General features: G+C 39.2%; 3 protein-coding genes and 1 long non-coding RNA gene across 12 annotated transcripts in view; 1 reads left to right on the top strand and 3 right to left on the bottom strand.

The window, feature by feature from the left end:
* Positions 1-85: 85 nt before the first annotated feature.
* Positions 86-4,212, bottom strand: cbll1 (Cbl proto-oncogene-like 1, E3 ubiquitin protein ligase). Of its 5 annotated transcripts, none has more exons than XM_051892175.1 (6): positions 4,124-4,212; positions 3,342-3,497; positions 3,123-3,229; positions 2,951-3,034; positions 2,774-2,847; positions 86-1,395 (listed from the first exon to the last, which is right to left on the bottom strand). In XM_051892175.1, the coding sequence occupies exons 1-6, from the start codon at positions 4,134-4,136 to the stop codon at positions 366-368; spliced, it is 1,464 nt and encodes a 487-aa protein (XP_051748135.1). In that variant the 5' UTR covers positions 4,137-4,212; the 3' UTR covers positions 86-365. The 5 variants fall into 5 exon arrangements, with proteins under 5 accessions (XP_051748135.1, XP_051748138.1, XP_051748136.1 ...); XM_051892178.1 differs by having other exon boundaries at positions 3,123-3,226; XM_051892176.1 differs by having other exon boundaries at positions 4,095-4,158.
* Positions 4,213-9,626: 5,414 nt separating this feature from the next.
* On the top strand, positions 9,627-11,433 carry LOC127511387 (uncharacterized). The gene is made up of 4 exons (XR_007930019.1): positions 9,627-9,648; positions 9,735-9,875; positions 10,019-10,127; positions 11,316-11,433. It is a non-coding gene; the product is annotated as an uncharacterized LOC127511387 (long non-coding RNA).
* A 42-nt stretch (positions 11,434-11,475) lies between these two features.
* mcat (malonyl CoA:ACP acyltransferase (mitochondrial)) lies at positions 11,476-16,641 on the bottom strand. 2 transcript variants are annotated; one of them, XM_051892186.1, is made up of 5 exons: positions 16,119-16,634; positions 15,650-15,997; positions 15,420-15,507; positions 14,993-15,210; positions 11,476-12,221 (listed from the first exon to the last, which is right to left on the bottom strand). In XM_051892186.1, exons 2-5 carry the CDS (start codon positions 15,842-15,844, stop codon positions 11,811-11,813), a joined length of 912 nt encoding a protein of 303 aa, XP_051748146.1. In that variant the 5' UTR covers positions 15,845-15,997; positions 16,119-16,634; the 3' UTR covers positions 11,476-11,810. The 2 variants fall into 2 exon arrangements, with proteins under 2 accessions (XP_051748146.1, XP_051748145.1); XM_051892185.1 differs by having other exon boundaries at positions 15,650-16,641.
* A 769-nt stretch (positions 16,642-17,410) lies between these two features.
* rap1b (RAP1B, member of RAS oncogene family) overlaps positions 17,411-19,397 on the bottom strand; it is a 63,672-nt gene continuing 61,685 nt past the window's right edge. For all 4 annotated transcript variants that reach the window (XM_051892187.1, XM_051892188.1, XM_051892189.1 and 1 more), the window contains exon 8: positions 17,411-19,387. The gene's annotated coding sequence lies outside the window, so the exon portion shown is untranslated. The remainder of the gene's footprint in view (positions 19,388-19,397) is intronic.

Here is a 19,397-nt window from a genome sequence, read left to right as displayed (position 1 = left end):
CTCCAAGCTCATTTTTGTCAGACATAGCAAAATCTTATATTGAGATACTCTTTTTAAATCAAATTTAAGACACTAGGTGAGAGAGTAGATGAACGCAATAAAAGCGCATTTAATTTGTACATTTAATTTTGATTACATTCAAGAAACAACATTCAACAATCAACAAAAGCCCCTAAAATGCAGCATGTATGGGCTCAATTATTAAAAAGTAAATGTTTGAATATCTGACGACAAGATTTAAAACACCATTCAGTACTGATCTCTACTATACAGTTAATATTTTCAGACTATAAAATATGCATTCGAATCCCTGCCAGGTTTACATACTAAATCACTTTTTGTTTACCAACAACAAAAACATGTTATTACTGGTAATATGGTCTATAGCGGCCCTGATCCGGGTGATGCGGCCCCGGCATCTGTCCCTGTGGAGGGGGACCCTGCATTCGGGGAGGAGGACCCCTGGGGGCCGGCCACATTCCTGGACTCAAGCCCCCCGGCTGGTTAAACGGCGGGCTGAGTGTGCTCTTGTCCTCTGGAAACTGGGGGTTGTAATGATGGGGTGGCGGGGCATTGACAGGGGGACCACCGTGCTGAGGGGGCGGCCCGGGTGGAGGATGGTTCATAAACGGGGGCATCTGACCAATGAGGTGTCCGGGAGGTGGGGTGATGGGTGGGGGGACAGACGACAGTGGCGGAGGGGCCTGGTTGAAAACCATGTGAGGTGTGTTGGAGCCCTGTCCCGGGTGTGACATGGGGTGACTGATGGGGGGAGGGGGCGGAGGGGGTCCGTAGTGCTGCTGAGGTGGCGCCATCATGTGATGCGGATGGGTCACGACAGGCTGACCTGGATAGTCTCCAGGGTGATGGTGAGGGGGCGGAGCGTTGCCGGGCTGGGGAAGCGTGTCACGCGACGGTCCGGAGCTCGCGGAATCGTCCTGGATGGGAACCGTGATGAGGTTGCTGTGCTTTCGCGTGGTGACGGTCGAAATGCGGAAGGTCTCCTGAGCGAGAGAGCGGGATGGCCCCATGTCTCCCGGCGGTTGGCCTTGCGGAGGTCGCAGGTCATCGTGGGAGGAAGAGGGAGGTTGGCTGTAGGGGTCGTGACCTTGATGAGCCAGAGGAGGAGGGATGAGCACATGGGGCTTGGGCAGGTGAGGCGGAGGCACTCGGAAGCGGTCGGACACCTCCGAGGCGGGAGGAAGGTGGAGAGGGTCAGAGCGGCTGCTGGAGCTCTTGCCGGACCGCATGTGCCGGTGGTTGATGTGGGCCTGCAGGTCTCTCTGAGACAGATAGGTGCGTTTGCATCCCTGAACGATACTACACATGTAGAGAGAGCCACGCTGGCACTGCTCAATCCGCTGGACCGCGTCTGTACAGCTGTACATGTTTAGACTGGAAACAGAGAGGACATATGAGAGAGAAGCAACATCCGTAAAACACATGCATTATGCATATTAGAGCAAACCAGGGCTGGATGATATTTTACATATTCACAGGCAATTTAATATTGAGCAACATTGAGAATTTTGCGAGTGTAATTTGGTCATTAGAGCTAGTTTTGCGATCACTATTTATATTCTCTAATATAAACTACAAAATGGTGTTAAAGTTGGTAAGCCAAATTCACTGAATCAATTCATAACTGTGATTCAATATGGTATTTGAGGGTGCGTTCACACTTGTTATGTTTGGTTCGATTAAAACGAACCCTGGTGCGATTGCTCTGTTAGTGCGGTTCATTTGAACATATGTGAACGCTGCCATCCGAACCCTGGTGCGCACCAAACAAGCGGACCGAGACCGCTGAAAAGATGGATCTCGGTCTGCTTCCAAACGAACTCTGGTGCGGTTTGAATGATATATGAACGCAACACGGACCAAATACATGTAAACGAACCAAAAACAGGAAGATGATACCCTAAAAACGACAGAATCCTCACACATATGGGTTTTTCGTCATAGTCGCGAGTTTGCCCATGACAGGCATCAGACGCAAAACAAAACAAAACATTTTGTACAATTACATATGTAACATTTGCCTGTTAGTTTTCAGACCTTTCAGACGCGCGTATCCACGCAGCAGATCGTTTGTGTGTGTGACAAAGGGATTCCCGCCGCTGTTTTGACTCCTTTACACATTTTATAAGCTCTTCACGAGTTCCCAGCTGGCCAAAATACCATCATATGCAGGCTACACACACACAACAAGCACATTTATCTCAGCACACAGCATTGTTTTGGATGTTCGGTAAGCTCCGTCTCAGAATTGGCAATACATCATAAAATCGATTTAAAACACCACATGAATCAGGTTGTGAACGTACCCCTATGCCTTTAAGTTATTTATCATTCATAATTATTTTCTAATTTGTTCTTGTGATGGCAAAGCAAATTTTTCAGCATCATAACTCCAGTTTCCCATGTCACCTTCAGAAATCATTCTAATATACTGATTTGCTGCTCAAGAAACATTTCTGATTATTATTATCAATGTTAAAAACAGTTGTTGCTTTTTCAGGATTCTTTGATGAATGGAAAGTTCAAAAGAACAGCATTTATTTGTGTTAGAAATCTTTTGTAATATTTAAAATGTCTTTACTGTCAATGCACTTTGCTGACTCCGAACTTTTGAAAGTTAGGGTATACCACCCAGTCCTATATCTGCATCAAGCCAAGCATTCTCCATTATAAAACAATATAAAACGACTGTGTAAGGCCATATTTGTATGCAAACACTTTAGTAGAGGCAAAAACTGCTCATTCTGCTTACCCTGGACACATCTTATCACCCTTCCTTTCATGATGTAACGCACACTCGTAGCAGAAAACATGCTTACATGGGATCTGCAAAGAAATAATATAATGAAGTCATGGCAGTATTAATCAGTGTCACCCAAAAGCTGTCACTTGAAAATTGAACACATTTATTATAGTCAACTACTCTCACCATACGGCCATATGTTTTAATTGGCAGTCCACATTTGTCACAGAAATGGACAGGTGTCTCATCCTTTTCCCCGATCAAGTTTAGCTAGAAAAACAAAGAACAAGAGTAACCACAACACTTCAAACATGAGCATCTGAGAGGTGGGAACATTTTATAATTTATATAGATGTACCTTGAAATCCCAGTACAGCTGCTGTGGGAACCGACGCTGACTTGCAAAAGCGTCTCCTGCTTTCACACCACAATCAAACCGGTCCTCCTGCTTGAAGTTAAACCCTTCTAGCAGAAACAGTTTAGAAAACAAGCTCCGTTTGTAGTGCATCATAATATCTGATAATATGCTTAATAACATGTAGAAAAGTGTGTCATTGAAAATATATAGACACAATACCTTCTTCAGAATGGGCTTTGGGTGGTAACCGTCCTGCTGGTCTTTGCTGTCGTGGGACAGGTTTATTCCTGGCCTGTTTGGGAAGAAGTTTGATTGGAATCCTCCTCCTGACATCAGGACCACCTAACGGCCCATCAGTACCCTGCATATCATTGTCTGCATGGAAAAAAACAAAAAAAAATGAAGTGTTAATTTTGGCCTTCTGTCAAAAACAGTGCCTTCATTAGAAATTAATACAGAATCAATGCACGTCTTTGTAACCCATCACAAATTGACACGTCTGAGTATCGCTGAATAAAAACGCATCTGCATGCAGTCTGTATTAACTCGCATAATATCAAAAGAACCGATGAAACATTTGATTTTGTGCATAAGTAAGACTTGATATTTCAGCGAGGGTGACAATGATACTGATGTGAACTCGTGTAAGCAGCATGGAAACAGGCAATATACAGCTCACACACGATTAGGTTACACTAAATAACCTCAAAGACTGTACGCTTTAATGTATTTATGTTTTTATTTACACCATGAGCAGGCTTTTTTAGAGATATTGTACAAACGGTATCAAATGGAATCAGGAAGATAAACGCCACATTGACATAGAGGCCATAACCGATGGTGATATAGGAAAATGTCTTTAACCAGGCATACACAAGATGTAGCTCGTCTTTCTTTACGCAAACATCTATAAAAGCTCAGCGCAGTTATTTTGTGGTTATAAAAAACATGTTTTGTGTAGAATAAACCTACTAATGAAACCCATAAATTTCCCTCCTTACCACTGTGGTCCATAACTGTGAAGCCAACGTTTAACTGTGCTTCCGTTTTGTGCACTTCAAAATAAAAGTCTCTGATTGTTTTCAAAGCAAAACAAAACCCTTCAAGACCATAATAAATAAATAAATAAATTCAAGGATATACTTGAAATTATTATTTACAGCCGAATTTCTTCAGAAAGCAATTGTGAATTTTTAATTTTCTTTACAGACGAGGTTAAAAGTATTGGTAGAGACATACATTTTGTTGCGCAAAGTTTGCAGCTTCAGTATTTGTAGATTTTTCCCCCCCACATATTTCTATGGTATATTGGAAAGAAATGATAAGCATTTCATAAGTTTTAAAGGCATTTATTGGCAAAAACATTCAATAGGCTATGCAAAGGGTCAGTATTTAGTGGAGACGGGGATAGGGATATGTAAAGTGGGAGGAGTTGGATCCAGATCCAGATCCAGGTGGTGGAGATGGGTAGGTTTAGGGATCAGGTAAAGTGGGAGGAGTTTGATTTGGATCCAACCTCACCCCCTGTATTTCGTGTTCTGCAGTGAAGACTATCTCTGTTCGCTCTGGCATGCTGGATATCAGCTTCTATACCAAATCCTGAATAATTGTGATCCATTCTTGCCTTATTTCTACTCTGAGATGATCACAATTTGTGCATTTCTGCTTGTCCATTCACCTTTTGAGGACTGACCACAGGTTCTTTATGGGATTAAGATCCAGGGAATTGACTGGCCACCAATCCAAAATTTCAATGTAATGATCTCTGAGTCACTTAATTATCACTCTTACCTTGTGACATGGTGCTCCATCATGCTGGAAAATGCACGGATCATCATCAGTTTGCTCCTGGATCATTGGGAGAAGTTGCTCTTGCAGGACGTTCTGATATCATTCTTTATTCACGGCTATGTTTTTGAGCAGAATCGGGAGAGAGCCCAGTCTCTTAGATGACAGGCAACCCTACACATGGATGGTCTCAGGATGCTTCACTGTTGCCACGACACAGGAGCGTTCACCTTTTCCTCTCCAGACAATTGATTTTCCAGATGTCCCAAACAGACGGAAGGGGGCTTCATCAGAGAAAATAACTTTGCACCACTCTTTTGCTGTCCAATTTCCTTTAGGGTTCAAAACTTCCTGCACAATTTCAGTCTGTTCTATTTCTTGCAGGATTAACATTTATATGCTTTTGAAAACTAAATGACCCTAACACTTGGGCCAAAGTGTGTCTGAATCATGTCTGAATATAAAGAAGGGGAAACAAAACTAGACAGCTGTCTAAATATATAAACTCATGACTTGGCGTAACAAAGTGAATAATCAAGAAATCCAGACTTGCTTTTACCTAGTAACATAAGGGTTTGCTGAATTATACATATGAAGAACCAATCATATTGTAGAAAAAATATGTATTCTATTCTATAAAAACCGTTGTACTTTTTTTGTCAGGAAGATCCTCTCGGCTGTGATTAAAGCACATTCAAAGGCATTCTCTGGAGTCTGCAGGTTAGTGGATAGTGATAGTGTTCATAGGGGACGAGACGTCATCCAACTCAGCCGATGTTGAGACTCTCTAGAGGATAAATCAGGAGGCGTTGAAGGGCGTCGATCAGGAGACGTCCCAGGTTAATGTAAGTCAGGTGCATAGGGGAATTTTTACCACACTCTTCAGGTGGAGATGGCCCTGGTGCTTGCGGGACACTTTGGGATGTCCTGAAGCCTTCTTCACTGCAGTTGAATCTCTTTCCCTGAAGTTCTTGATGATTCAGTAAATGCTTCTTTCAGGTGCAATATTCTTTGCAGTAATTTCCTTGCATGTGAGGCCATTTTGATGCAAATCGATGATGGCTGCATGCTTTCTTTGGAGGTAACCATTGCTAACACAAGCACTTCTTCCCTCCTTTTATAGCAATCAGTCTGCTCTTATAATCCAATTGGATTGATTTTTTCCTGACTAGTACTCGTTCACACGTTCCCATATGCTGATTATATGATATATGAAATGATATTAGCTGGTCATTTAGTGCCAGGGCCAAAAAATAGTGAAATTTGTGTTTTTGTGATAAAGCTATTTTTTTTGGCCAGTGAAACTATTTGAAATTATTTAAAATGCATCTGATCACTCAACACAATAATCTAGAAACAATGTGAATCAACAACTAAAGCAGCAAACTTTGCGAAACACAAAACTTATCATCTACAACCACGGCCGTAGGGCTACAGTATGTGTTGACAGTGAAGGAAAACAAGCCAACAAATGTCAAGCATACATGTGAACTCCTGTGTTTAAAAAACATCTCAAAATGAACATCACGAAGGTAACATTTTTATATATTTCTTATACTTTTTTTTATAATTAGATCCCTTTGATGTCTTTGTTATTATGCTAAAATGTGGAAAAGTGGTAATAAAAAAATGAGTAGGCCTAAATGTGTCCAGAACTTTTTGTGGCATATACGGTACATTTTTTTGTTTAAATGTACTTTATCACACACACAATGTAAAGCTGGGATTTGGGACATATAGGTAATTTTATGGAGGAAAACACACACACACACACACACTTGTATATGTGGTTTACGAGGACTCTCCATAGACGTAATGGTTTTTATACTGTACAACCTGCATATTCTCTACCCCTACCCCTAAACCTACCCATAACAGAAAACCTTCAGCATTTTTACATTTTCAAAAAACAAAAACAAAAAAAAAACCATAATTTAGTATGTTTATTAATCCATTTCCCCCATGGGGACTACTGGCTGGTCCCCACAATGTAGGTGATCTCAGGTTTTACTATCCTTGTGGGAACCATTTGATCCCCTCAATGTAATATGAACCTGTACACACACACACACACACACACACACACACACACACAGGTTAAATGCAAAATGTTGTAATTTAGGTGCACAGCAAAAGCCATAAAACAAGTTGATTGGCCTGCAGATGAAAGTATAGCTACCATACCATTATAGCTGACTTCTGAGAATTCAGAGACCCACATCAACACAATATTCAAAGTATTTACTCACCAGAGATAGATAGAAAATGTTTTATTCTTTCTTTATTAAACATTTTAAATTGATAACTATTTACAACAAAGCCCAAGATCCGCCCACAGTTATAAAAGATAAATAGAGATATAAAAATAAAAAAAGGGGGAAGAAGGGGGAAAATTGTAAAATTATATGACAGCAAAATAAAACTATGACCAAAACGGTATATAAGAGGATACCAAGTATATCTCAAGATTTCAAAAGTTCTGATAAAATCTCAATAAGGTCCAACCTAAATTGTATTGTCTTTCTGGTGGCACCGTGCACTTTGGCTGAGGTACACTCCAAAAAATATGACATCCAAGTAGGCATGGCTGGGGTAGATGGATCCAACCAGTTTCAGAATAACCTTTTTAGCCACAGTAAAGGCAGAAGACAGAATCCTCATTTGATTGACAGACAGTGGCAGTGAAAAATCATCCAGCAAGAGAAAAAACAGTGGGTCCTCAGAAGATCTGTCAATACATCCCGGATCGAAGGCCAGAACGGCTCAATTCGAGAACAGTCTTAAAACATATGTATATATGTACATGGACTTGCGCTGTTACAGTACACAGGTGACAAAAAGGATCAGACTTACTTTTCATTTTGTATGATAAACAGGAAATGGCATATGCCTTATAAATTAACCTATAATGAATCATTTGGTGAGCTGGAGGTGGCAAAACAATTCCCCCAGACAGTGTCCCAATCAATCAGTGTTAAGTTCTCTCTCCCAGAAGCCCTCAGTCGGAATGTTTGAGTACTGTCGTACCACAAGTGATTTATAAATGATACTCACAATACCTCTAGAAGCAATATCTATCCAGTTTATGATGAGGAGATATTTTAGTCGAACTGGGTACTCCATAATTTAGGTTTTGGGTTTCTGAAATGTAAGAAAGGACTCTACATTTGCTTTTTGGTCCAGCAGACTGAATTAAAGCATGAGATCATGAATCCGGATCTGTGTTTAATGAATGAATGTAGTGATATCAAACTCTTTAGTGTCCTCTGCTGGTCAAAGATGAAACTGATACCCGCAGCCACTTCCTGAGTGTAAACCTACAGGTGTGGCTGCAGGTGATCACTGTACTGAGACACATCACAGGAAGAGACGGAGATTAAAGGACGCTGCTGTAAGTCACACAAAATATTCATTCATTTCTTTTTCATAATACTAAAAAGCAAATATTCTTTCAAATTAAATTAAATCTTGAAATGTTGCAGGGCGGCGTCCATTTTAATCTGCTAACAAGGTATGATCTTGCTTTTGTTTTCCATTATGCACCTGTCCTTTGTTATCAAGCCAAATGCGAACATGTTGACTGCTGAAAATAAATGATTCTATGGTGACATCTGCAGTTAGAAACAAATATTTATATATTACAAATCAATCATTAAAATATTCAGTAGCATGCCTAAGGATGAAAACTAGCACTTTGTAGCTATCTAAAGATGAACTTATATTTAAATAAAAAAATGTTTAGATGAGATTAAGTTGTAAAAAAAAAAAAAAAAAAGCTTTTAGAAATGTAAAAGTCAGAAATTAGGATTATTATTATTTTTTTTTTTTTTTAATTTTTCTTTTCCTGGTCTCAGAATGATGACTGCGTCACAGTTTATTTTGACATATTAGTCACAGAAAACATTCACACTCCATTTTAGGTTTTGCGTCGACAAACAATGTAATTGTTCAGAAAAATATTTCAGTTCGGCTTTGAGCAGTTTGGCTGATTTGAATGAGCATTTGCATTAAACCTGATGATTTCAACAGTCACATGAAGGAGAATGAAAACACATTTGTTTTTCTTTTACTAGACCCTCATAAATGATAAATGTGTTATTTATACTATAAATAATCAAAATGCATTTTAATCACATGCTCTTTCATAACAGCAAATAGTGAAAGTAAGGCCGAAGGCCAGGACTGAGTCAGCTTTATGGTGCTTTGTGAACTGTGCATGTGTGCGTCCTTCCATTATTATTATTTTTTTTTTATTACCACAGAAGAGCAGAGTCCTCTAGCATTACAGGAAGTTCTGTTTATGGCTGCAGGTGTTTTTCAAAACTTGATTGTATGCGCAATGATGTCATGTTCTAACACTATAGCAGCAATAGACAAAGACACACCCAGTGTCCTCAGGTCACATGGTCTGTATGTTTACAGAGTGATACTAGTCCGTTGAAAGCAATAGCTGCAGGATCAAGTCACGTGAGACCACAAAGGGCAGGGCGAAATAACAAAGTCTTCTTCCTCCACACAAACAAAATAAAGAACCGCAGCAGAGAAAGGAAATAGAAAATGGAATTCAGGCAAATAGATGGTTAACTTTGTGCAAGAGACGGTTGAATTAATGTCATAAACATGATCACACCTTTCAGAACACAATGGTGGAAGAAACGAGACAGCCGAAAAACGCCACATCCCTCCAGGCTGGACCTGGTGAGGTAGACCACAACACTCACTATACCATCAATATGAGGTAATCATTTATTCGGATTGAAATATTATATTGTGAAATACAATATGATATTTTACACACAAATCTTTTTTTGCTCTGAATATCAGAGTCACCCAGCTTATTGGACGACAACTGGCTCAGATAGGAGACGAATTGGACTACAAATGGCGTGAACAACTGCCTGTCCAATTGCAGCCATTGAATTTTGGGATTTATCTTTACATCCTAACCAGGAGAGCGTTCTCTGGGTGAGTTGAGAGCATTTACTTCCACATGAACAAATGCCAAAAGCAATCCATTTAGGATGTTTTAAATGAAGAGGGTGAACAATATGACAGTTTTGGGTGTTTTTTGTTAATATCTATTAATAATGGAGCTGTATTAAAAGCAGGATCCTCGGAAACATATGGGGGTCTAAAATTATGCCAATGTTGAGGACATCCTGGTTGATTCCACAGCTTCAGAATGGCTGTCAGGAGGCTAAGAAGTGGGCAGCCTGGGTAAGGATTTCTTTTGTGTCTGTAAATAGCTGTAAATATGCATGAATCTTGAGTAAAGACACTAAAAAGTCCATTTAGTGTCTTCAGTGAATTTTCAGCATCATTACTCCAGTTTTCAGTGTCACATGATCCTTCAGAAATCATTCTAATATGATGATTTGCTGCTCAAGAAACATTTCTTATTATCATCAATGTTGAAAACTGTTGCGCTGCTTAATATTTTTGTGAAAACTGTGATACATTTTTCCAGTATTCTGTGATGAATAGAAAATTCAAAAGAACAGCATTTACTTGAATTAGAATTTTTTTAACATTATAGATTTTTTTTTTTTTAATTTTCTGTCATATTTGAGTGATTTAATATCTCCTTGCTGTATAGAAGTATTAATTTCTCTTAAAAAGAAAAAAAAATTCTTACTGACCACTTTTGAACAGTGTAAACTGGAGTCAGTATTTGAGGGTTCCTACACTTTTTCAATATATTTCGATTTTTCCAATTTTTCTTTTACAAAGTAATTTCTAGTCAAATGCATATTTTAGAGCCATGCATAAGTAGAAAAAAAATATATTCACTACAGAAATTTCCTTGATTTTTTTAGTATTTTCTTAATTTCAATGTATTGCTCGGGCCTAGAAATGCTTTCATACTTTTGTGTTTACCATGACTGTGGCAACCCTGGTATTTAAAGGGTTAGTTCACCCAAAAATTAAATTTCTGTCATTAATTACACACCCTCATGTCATTCCAAACCCGTAAGTTCATCTTTGGAACACAAATCCAAGACATTTCTTTATCCCCCACAAAGAAAGCAATGTAATTAGAGACAAATTTGTTGAATAAAATTATTCAACAAATTATTCAACGTTATTTTTTGTTTTGTTTTTGCGCACAAAAAGTATTTTTGTTGCTTTATAACATCACGTTGACTATTTTAATGATGTCTTTACTACTTTTCTGGACCTTGAATGACGGTAATTTCATTGCTTTCTATTGGGGATAAAAAAAAAAAAAAACTCTTGGATTTCATCAAAAATATCTTAATTTGTGTTCCGAAGATGAACGAAGGCCTTACGGGTGTGGAACGACACAAGGGTGAGTAATTAATGACAGAAATTTCATTTTTAGGTGAACTAACCCTTTAAGTGAAACTGTGGTATAAAACAAATGTAATTCTTATCTTTTCTCAGGTGTCCAATGTTTCTGACTGGTCTCGCCGAACCACATACATACTGGCGTCTGCTTTACTACTGGTCACTGTGTCTATCTTCCTTATAACTTAGAATGGATATGAAGGCTGAATGTGACATCGAGGGGGTCAAGAGCTGGTCTTTGGCTCAAATATAACGATTTTGCTCTTTTTTTTTTTTTAAACTGCTTATTTTGCATTCTCTTTTATAACTGATTCAAATGACGTGCTGGTTCACATATATAATATATGTGCAGGTTTTTGCAAGTTAAAAATGTTTTTTTGTGTGTGTGTATTGGGTCTATTGCTGGATAATTGGGCCAATGAATTGTTACCTCTTCCTCTAAAAGCATTTCTACATTATTAAAGGAAGCTGGACTTTTCAAATCACCAAGCGCAATAAAAATTTTTAAAAAAGAAAAACAAAGTGTTTGGCTTTTTTGTATTTATCAGCAAGAAGAAAACCAAATGTAACAGATTTACTGCACATTACTGATCAATCCTCTGTCAATGCAACATCTACATGTGTATAGTTCTTAAAGGCCTTCATATTGCACTTCTGTAGCGTTGAACCCAAATGTCTACCAGGTCCCACCTCATAGGTGTGAGGAAACTCCTGCCCCTGGCCTCTTTCATAAATCTCATGCAGCGTCTGCTCCCATTTCACTGGAGACACCAGCTGTTTGGCCAGCTGATTCCGTACGTGCTTGTCATGCATGTACCGCTTGCCGTCCACATTGGAGTGCACAGAGATCTCGGGCCGCCTTATCTCTATCTGTCTGAGGACGTCGCTCAGAGGCTTGACCACCGGCTCCATCAGTGCAGTGTGAAAGGCCCCGCTAACCGGCAGTAGTCGCGTTCTCATGAATTTCAGCTCTCTGGAATGGCTTTGAAGGAAATCCAAAGCCTGTGTGAGAGAATGACAGTTAAAAGCTTGAAAAGGCCTAACAATTAGGTTTTTGTCCTTTTGGAAAGTTACGTGGAATCAAAATCGGTTTACTCTTTTTAAAGCACATTTCTGGTCTTAGTGTATTGGTCTTTTTCAAGGCTGCCCTCGACTTAAGATTTTTCTAGTTGACTAGTAGTCATTCATTTAAGCGATTAGTCGACTAATCGCACGTGTATATTAATAAGCCATATAAATAATAATAATGAGCCTTTAATTGCCTATACAGTATCCCACAGAAGTACAGAAGTGAGTACACCCCTCACATTTTTGTAAATATTTTATTATATCTTTTCATGTGACAACACTGAAGAAATGACACTTTGCTACAATGTAAAGTAGTGAGTGTACAGCTTGTATAACACTGTAAATTTGCTGTCCCCTCAAAATAACTCAACACACAGCCATTAATGTCTAAACCGCTGGCCACAAAAGTGAGTACACCCCTAAGTGAAAATGTCCAAATTGGGCCTAATTAGCCATTTTCTCTCCCCGGTGTCATGTGACTCGTTAGTGTTACAAGGTCTCAGGTGTGAATGGGGAGCGGGTGTGTTAAATTTGGTGTTATCGCTCTCACTCTCTCATACTGGTCACTGGAAGTTCAACATGGCACCTCATGGCAAAGAACTCTCTGAGGATCTGAAAAAAAGAATTGTTGCTCTACATAAAGATGGTGTAGGCCGTAAGAAGATTGCCAAGACCCTGAAACTGAGCTGCAGCACGGTGGCCAAGACCATACAGCGGTTTAACAGGACAGGTTCCACTCAGAACAGGCCTCACCATTGTCGACCGAAGAAGTTGAGTGCACGTGCTCAGCGTCGTATCCAGAGGTTGTGTTTGGGAAATAGACGTATGAGTGCTGCCAGCATTGCTGCAGAGGTTGAAGGGGTGGGGGGTCAGCCTGTCAGTGCTCAGACCATACGCCGCACACTGCATCAAATTGGTCTGCATGGCTGTCGTCCCAGAAGGAAGCCTCTTCTAAAGATGATGCACAAGAAAGCCCGCAAACAGTTTGCTGAAGACAAGCAGACTAAGGACATGGATTACTGGAACCATGTCCTGTGGTCTGATGAGACCAAGATAAACTTATTTGGTTCAGATGGTGTCAAGTGTGTGTGGCGGCAACCAGGTGAGGAGTACAAAGACAAGTGTGTCTTGCCTACAGTCAAGCATGGTGGTGGGAGTGTCATGGTCTGGGGGTGCATGAGTGCTGCCGGCACTGGGGAGCTACAGTTCATTGAGGGGAAACATGAATGCCAACATGTACTGTGACATACTGAAGCAGAGCATGATTACCTCCCTTCGAAGACTGGGCCGCAGGGCAGTATTTCAACATGATAACGACCCTAAACACACCTCCAAGACGACCACTGCCTTGCTAAAGAAGCTGAGGGTAAAGGTGATGGACTAAACCCTATTGAGCATCTGTGGGGCATCATCAAATGGAAGGCAGAGGAGCGCAAGGTCTCTAACATCCACCAGCTCTGTGATGTCGTCATGGAGGAGTGGAAGAGGACTCCAGTGGCAACCTGTGAAGCTCTGGTGAACTTCATGCCCAAGAGGGTTAAGGCAGTGCTGGAAAATAATGGTGACCACACAAAATATTGACACTTTGGGCCCAATTTGGACATTTTCACTTAGGGGTGTACTCACTTTTGTGGCCAGCGGTTTAGACATTAATGGCTGTGTGTTGAGTTATTTTGAGGGGACAGTAAATTTACACTGTTATACAAGCTGTACACTCACTACTTTACATTGTAACGAAGTGTCATTTCTTTAGTGTTGTCACATGAAAAGATATAATAGAATATTTACAAAAATGTGAGGGGTGTACTCACTTCTGTGAGATACTGTATATAATACATAGCCTAATCAGTGCTCAAGCACATGCATAAAGCTTGCGACAGCGCACCGGCAAAAGTAATGATTATGAATGTGTTGTGAAAAAACAGCAAGGAGACTGTCATTTTAATAATTTGTTGATCATTTTTTCTGTGTTTTCGGCTGCAGAGACTAAGTCGAGACTATGCCCACGCAGTAGTGGATGTGCCTATATGCACATTTCATACAGATTTTAGATATATTTCTCATGTCTGTGAGCCAAGTATACACTGAGTTTTTGTTTAGTTCACAAAGATGGAGACAGAAAGCATATCCTGCCTGTTTTCTTTATTTTACAAAGACACAAAGTTTTCTTGTTATTGTGAGTTTACACAAATAAAAGTAAAGTTTACAGTTTTGAATGATGTATTACTCTTATCTGTATGACCAAAAATGATGGAGTATTTTAAGTTGTTTCCACTGTTATCAGGAAAAAACGCAAGTGATCGCGCCGGTGCCTTCATGTCTTACAGCAAGGGTGCTATTCTTTAGCTTCCATACTCCACACAAACACTTGAATATGCACCTAATAATAGCGCACATTTATCTAGGTTAATGTTAGAGCGAGCAGACATGTAAAGTTGCTACTACTTACATACTTTAAATGATAAGCCATATTTGAGGTCGATGGATGAGGGCAAATGTTTGGATTTCCTGCCCGACATACTGTAATTACCACAAGGACCCACTGTTAATGATCGGTCCCCCATGGACTGCGTGACTTCGCCATAAGGTTTTTTCTGCGACTAACTGACTAATAACTTTTTTGGTCGACTAAGCCTCTTCTAGTTGATTAAAGATTAGTCTACAGCCCTAGTCTTTTTGCATTCATTCCAAATGATGGATCTTACCTCTTTGTGGCCAGCTATTACTCTCCCATCTGGAAAAAGGTAGTTGGCAATGGCACACACAGGCTCGTGGATACCAAGAGACAAACAGTGCTCCCTAGCTTGGACGCAGGCGTATTTGTAGTTGGCCTGAGGTCGGCCAATCACAGACAACATGCCACTAGGTACTTGGTCGGAGGCCTTCTGCATTGCTTCTGCCCTCACCTTTACTGCAAACAAAGCTGTGAGCAGAGAACAAGACATTTTGATCAAATAAATGTGTGTGAATCTCCTGAAAATTATTAACAACATCTCCAGGGCTCTAGGTCATATTTGACTGCCAAATCCCCCCAAAAAAAAAGAAAAAAAAAAAGAAATAATATTTTGCATAAAGAAAAGGAAGACTACAACTGCTAGTCTGTGTTTTTATAAACGTAAGGGTGAGTTTTACCTTCAGCAAAGTTCATTGCACCAGAGAAGACCAAAGCAGCAAATTCACCAACACTGAATCCTGCTGCAGTCACACAGCTCTCAATAGCCTATAAAGGGGGTCAATGGGTTTTACATTATTATTGTCCACATGTTCATATATTAATTATACATGCAAGGAAATGCTAATCCTAATAGATTAGCTGTCCCATCATAGACATAAATAATATTCTGATCTTGTGAATAACTTACAGCAGGATTTTCATGGTTCAGTCTTTCCACAGCAGCCAGCGAGCACACAAACACAGCTGGCTGGCAATGAACAGTCTTCATCAGATCTTTCTCGGGTCCGTTCAAGCAGAGAGACAGCAGGTCATAACCAAGCACCTTCTGAGCTACAGCAAACATCTCTTTGACATTACCATACTTCAACAGTCCTTTCCCCATACCGACAAACTGACTGCCCTGCCCGGGGAACAGAAGAACAGTCGCGTTCCCCGGAGCTCTCCGTCTTCTCCTGGGCTTCTCACCAGCGCTGGACTGAGTTTCATCAGATGAGATGGCAGCATCTGACAGTTTTCTGCAAAGGTCGACAGTCGCCTTATTCCGAAACAGACGAACTTTACTACAACACCCGAAAGTCATGCTGAGAGTCATGATAAAAACTTTTTTGTTAAAATTAAATGTAATATATATGTTTCAGAATAGCCTACACTCTTACTGCGGTTGTCAAATGCAAATCACTCTTGTTTTGAAGCGTCACAGGAAGACGACGCGCACATGTGTCACACAAACTGTGCAGTATTCCTGCGATATCATGATTTTATTAGATGATATCAACGTTTAGGGAACCAAACAAAGTCCTTCAGTAGCACTCTTGTGTTTCTCACATGTCATGTGTGGATGTTTCTTCTGTTCGTGTATCGAATTTAGTCTGGCACAGCACAGCGTCATCTAGTGTACTGGATGTCATAATCTGTGTTTATCTCGTTCTACAGCCTGAATATATCAAATATTAGATTTAATATTCAATATATGGATATATTATGTATTTACACAAAAATGAGACTTGCTAGGTGTCACACGGAGAAGTTGTTACAATGGCACATCAGGTCGAGGCAAGTTGTCACACTTACCCCCGGTTTCACAGACAAGGCTTAAGCTAGTCCTAGACTAAAATGCATGTTTGAGCTGAAAGAAACTTGCTCTGAGATACCTTAAAATATGTCAGAGCCATTGTTTTGTCTCAAGATGTACACCAGTAATGTTTATTTCTTGTGTACATTTATAAAGGCCTAATCTTGGTTTAGGCTAAGCCCTGTTTGTGAAACCGGGCCTTAATTTGTTTTTAAATTGTTATAAATGTATTAATTCAGTTTATTGAACAGTATCTGTTGGCCAAAAAATTTTTTTTTAAAATTATATTGGCCTATGAAATTATATTATTATATATATAATTATATTAATTATATATTATACATATATATATATATATATACACACACACACACACACGTAAATATGCGATTAATTGATTTGACAGCAGCAATATGTACATATATATATGTGTGTTATATGTGTGTATATATATATATATATATATATATATATACTATGTATATACACACATATGTGGGACTTGTATATAATATATGAAAATGTTGAATTACATGGATTCATGGGTTAACCCACAAAATATCATCAACCTTTTGACATGGGTATATAAAATGTTTGTTATTTATTTTCTTAAGTAATTGTAAAGTGTTAGTGATACAAATGTTACTAAATGATGGTGTTCTGAAGTGATGACAGCAGACCGCTGAGGATATCATCTGTGGATACTGCCAAAACCCATTCATTATGTTTCTGGGAAGTGAAAAATACCCATCATCCATTTCCTTCCAGTTCATGCTCAATGCAAAGCATCCAACTTCCATTATTCTCCATTTTCTGATTCAGTCTTAATCAGATAATAATACCTGCAGCAAATGTGTCATCATGGTAGAGAGTAAGTTAAATGGTTTCATTTTTTATTGGACTGACAGAAAATGCTGAAACAATACACAAAACATTCAACCGGCAAAAACTGGCTTCTTGCGAGCCCTTGCATGGCAATCCAATTTATTAAACTACAGATGCTCGGTTATACAAAATTGCACCACTTTTAATTAAGGCTTTTAAGTTGACACTTGGCCATCCACCCACCCACCCTTTCCTCCCTCCACCCGCCGCCCATCAGAAGCAGATGATGTTGCATTTGAAATACTGTGCCTCTGTCTCAAACCTTGTCTTCACATAAAGGTTTCTTTTTTCTATTTCCCCCCTCAAAACCTAAACAGCATCAAGGCATTTGCTTGCAGTAATCAGAACACCACACGACTCGTAATGTTTACCTTTGTCCGCTGCTGCTCGGACACTCCCTAGGAGTCATGTTCTTCACTTTACACAGCGCAAATCCTCAAAGCATTCATAAACAATTCATTGAGTGTACATACGGCATGCTGCACCCTGTCACTTTGATGTTTAAAGAGACAAGTATTTTAATGCTACAACTGCTTTCGGCTTTTTTATGAACATTCCTTAAGATTGCACTTAATGTACAATTAATTCTTTTAATTTTTTTTTAATCAATTCTTCCCATTTTTTCTCGCTTAACACAAAGTTCCCACACCCCCACATTCAGTTAATCCAACAGTAACGAAGACAGAAAACGGCAAATTATTACAAAGTCGAAACAGTCACTAACAGACATCTTTTCTTCACTCTTTACTGACAGGATCCAATATTTGGTTTTCATATCCTCAGTTTACACCAGATGCATCATCAGCAAGCAAGGGGAAGGGGGCGAAGATTGTGTATCGAGAGTGTCATCTCTGATGACAGTTTGTTGTTATGGTGTATTAAAAACCCCAATTCTTTAAAATACATACTGTATATATGTCCTACATTTGATCAGGATCAGCTTTGTGAAGAGGGATTTGATTCTTTATTATGAAACCACCCAAAAGATGAGCTTCTGACAGATATGGGGGGGGGGGGTACTAAAACTAAGTTTTTAAACCTTTTATTTTGAATACCCCTTAAAAAAAAGCCTGCTGTACAAAGTTCTTTGAAAAACAAGACAAAGAAACCTGGCGTGGCCTATGAGATGGACCAAAGATCATGGAAATGAAGTTTCCTCATGGGAAATAAAGAGGAAAAAAAAAAGACTTAACACATATTTGAAGGCAACATCTGAGGCTAAGGACAATGATAGTGACAGAAAAACTTTTTACATGTACATCACTGTATCCACAGGTTTTTCCTAAGGTAAAATTCAATAGCTGTTGCGAATATAACATCTCCATAGAGCAAAAAAACTAGTAATTTTATAAAAGAGAAAAAAGGCAGAAGATAAAGAAATCATATTTAGAATAAAAGCAACAAAAAAAAAAAAAAAAAAAAATTACAAACAAAGATAAAAATAAAACAACAAGGAGTGAAAGTTAGCTGTAAGAATGGTTTATATAGGAGCTCTTTGGACTTCCTCTCCTTTCTGGCTAAAATAGTGGTGCTTATAAATATCATTGTAATTGCCATGGCAACGTGCACAGCCTGGTTAGACATTCCCTCCTTACATTTACAACGGTGGCTGTCTCCGTTAGCGATAACACTGCGTGTAGGCTCTGTATTTTTTTAAAAATTCTTTTTGTCTAGCTCTGTATTCATTTACTCATTTATTTTTTTTTATTCAGTTGCATACAGTTAGAATATATATTTATATATTTATATGTAAAAATCTCTTTCTCACAACATTGGAAAGTGATGATGGTTATCTATGTGCAAAAAACTGTCATGGTACTGTAGCCTTGATTCCATTGGTTGGTTGGTTGGTTGGTTGGTTGGTTGGTTTGTTAAAGGGGCATCACCACATAGGAAAGTCCATTCGATGTTAGGTTTTAGTAACGTCGGAATGCTGGCACTGCTGAAAGGTACAGCAGTAAATCAGACCTGCAGGAAG

The sequence above is a fragment of the Ctenopharyngodon idella genome, chromosome 4, assembly GCF_019924925.1.
Source record: "Ctenopharyngodon idella isolate HZGC_01 chromosome 4, HZGC01, whole genome shotgun sequence".
NCBI classification, from domain to species: Eukaryota; Metazoa; Chordata; class Actinopteri; order Cypriniformes; family Xenocyprididae; genus Ctenopharyngodon; species Ctenopharyngodon idella.
The sequence above is the reverse complement of the archived record's forward strand: the minus strand, read 5'-3'. Positions and strand labels throughout refer to the sequence as shown.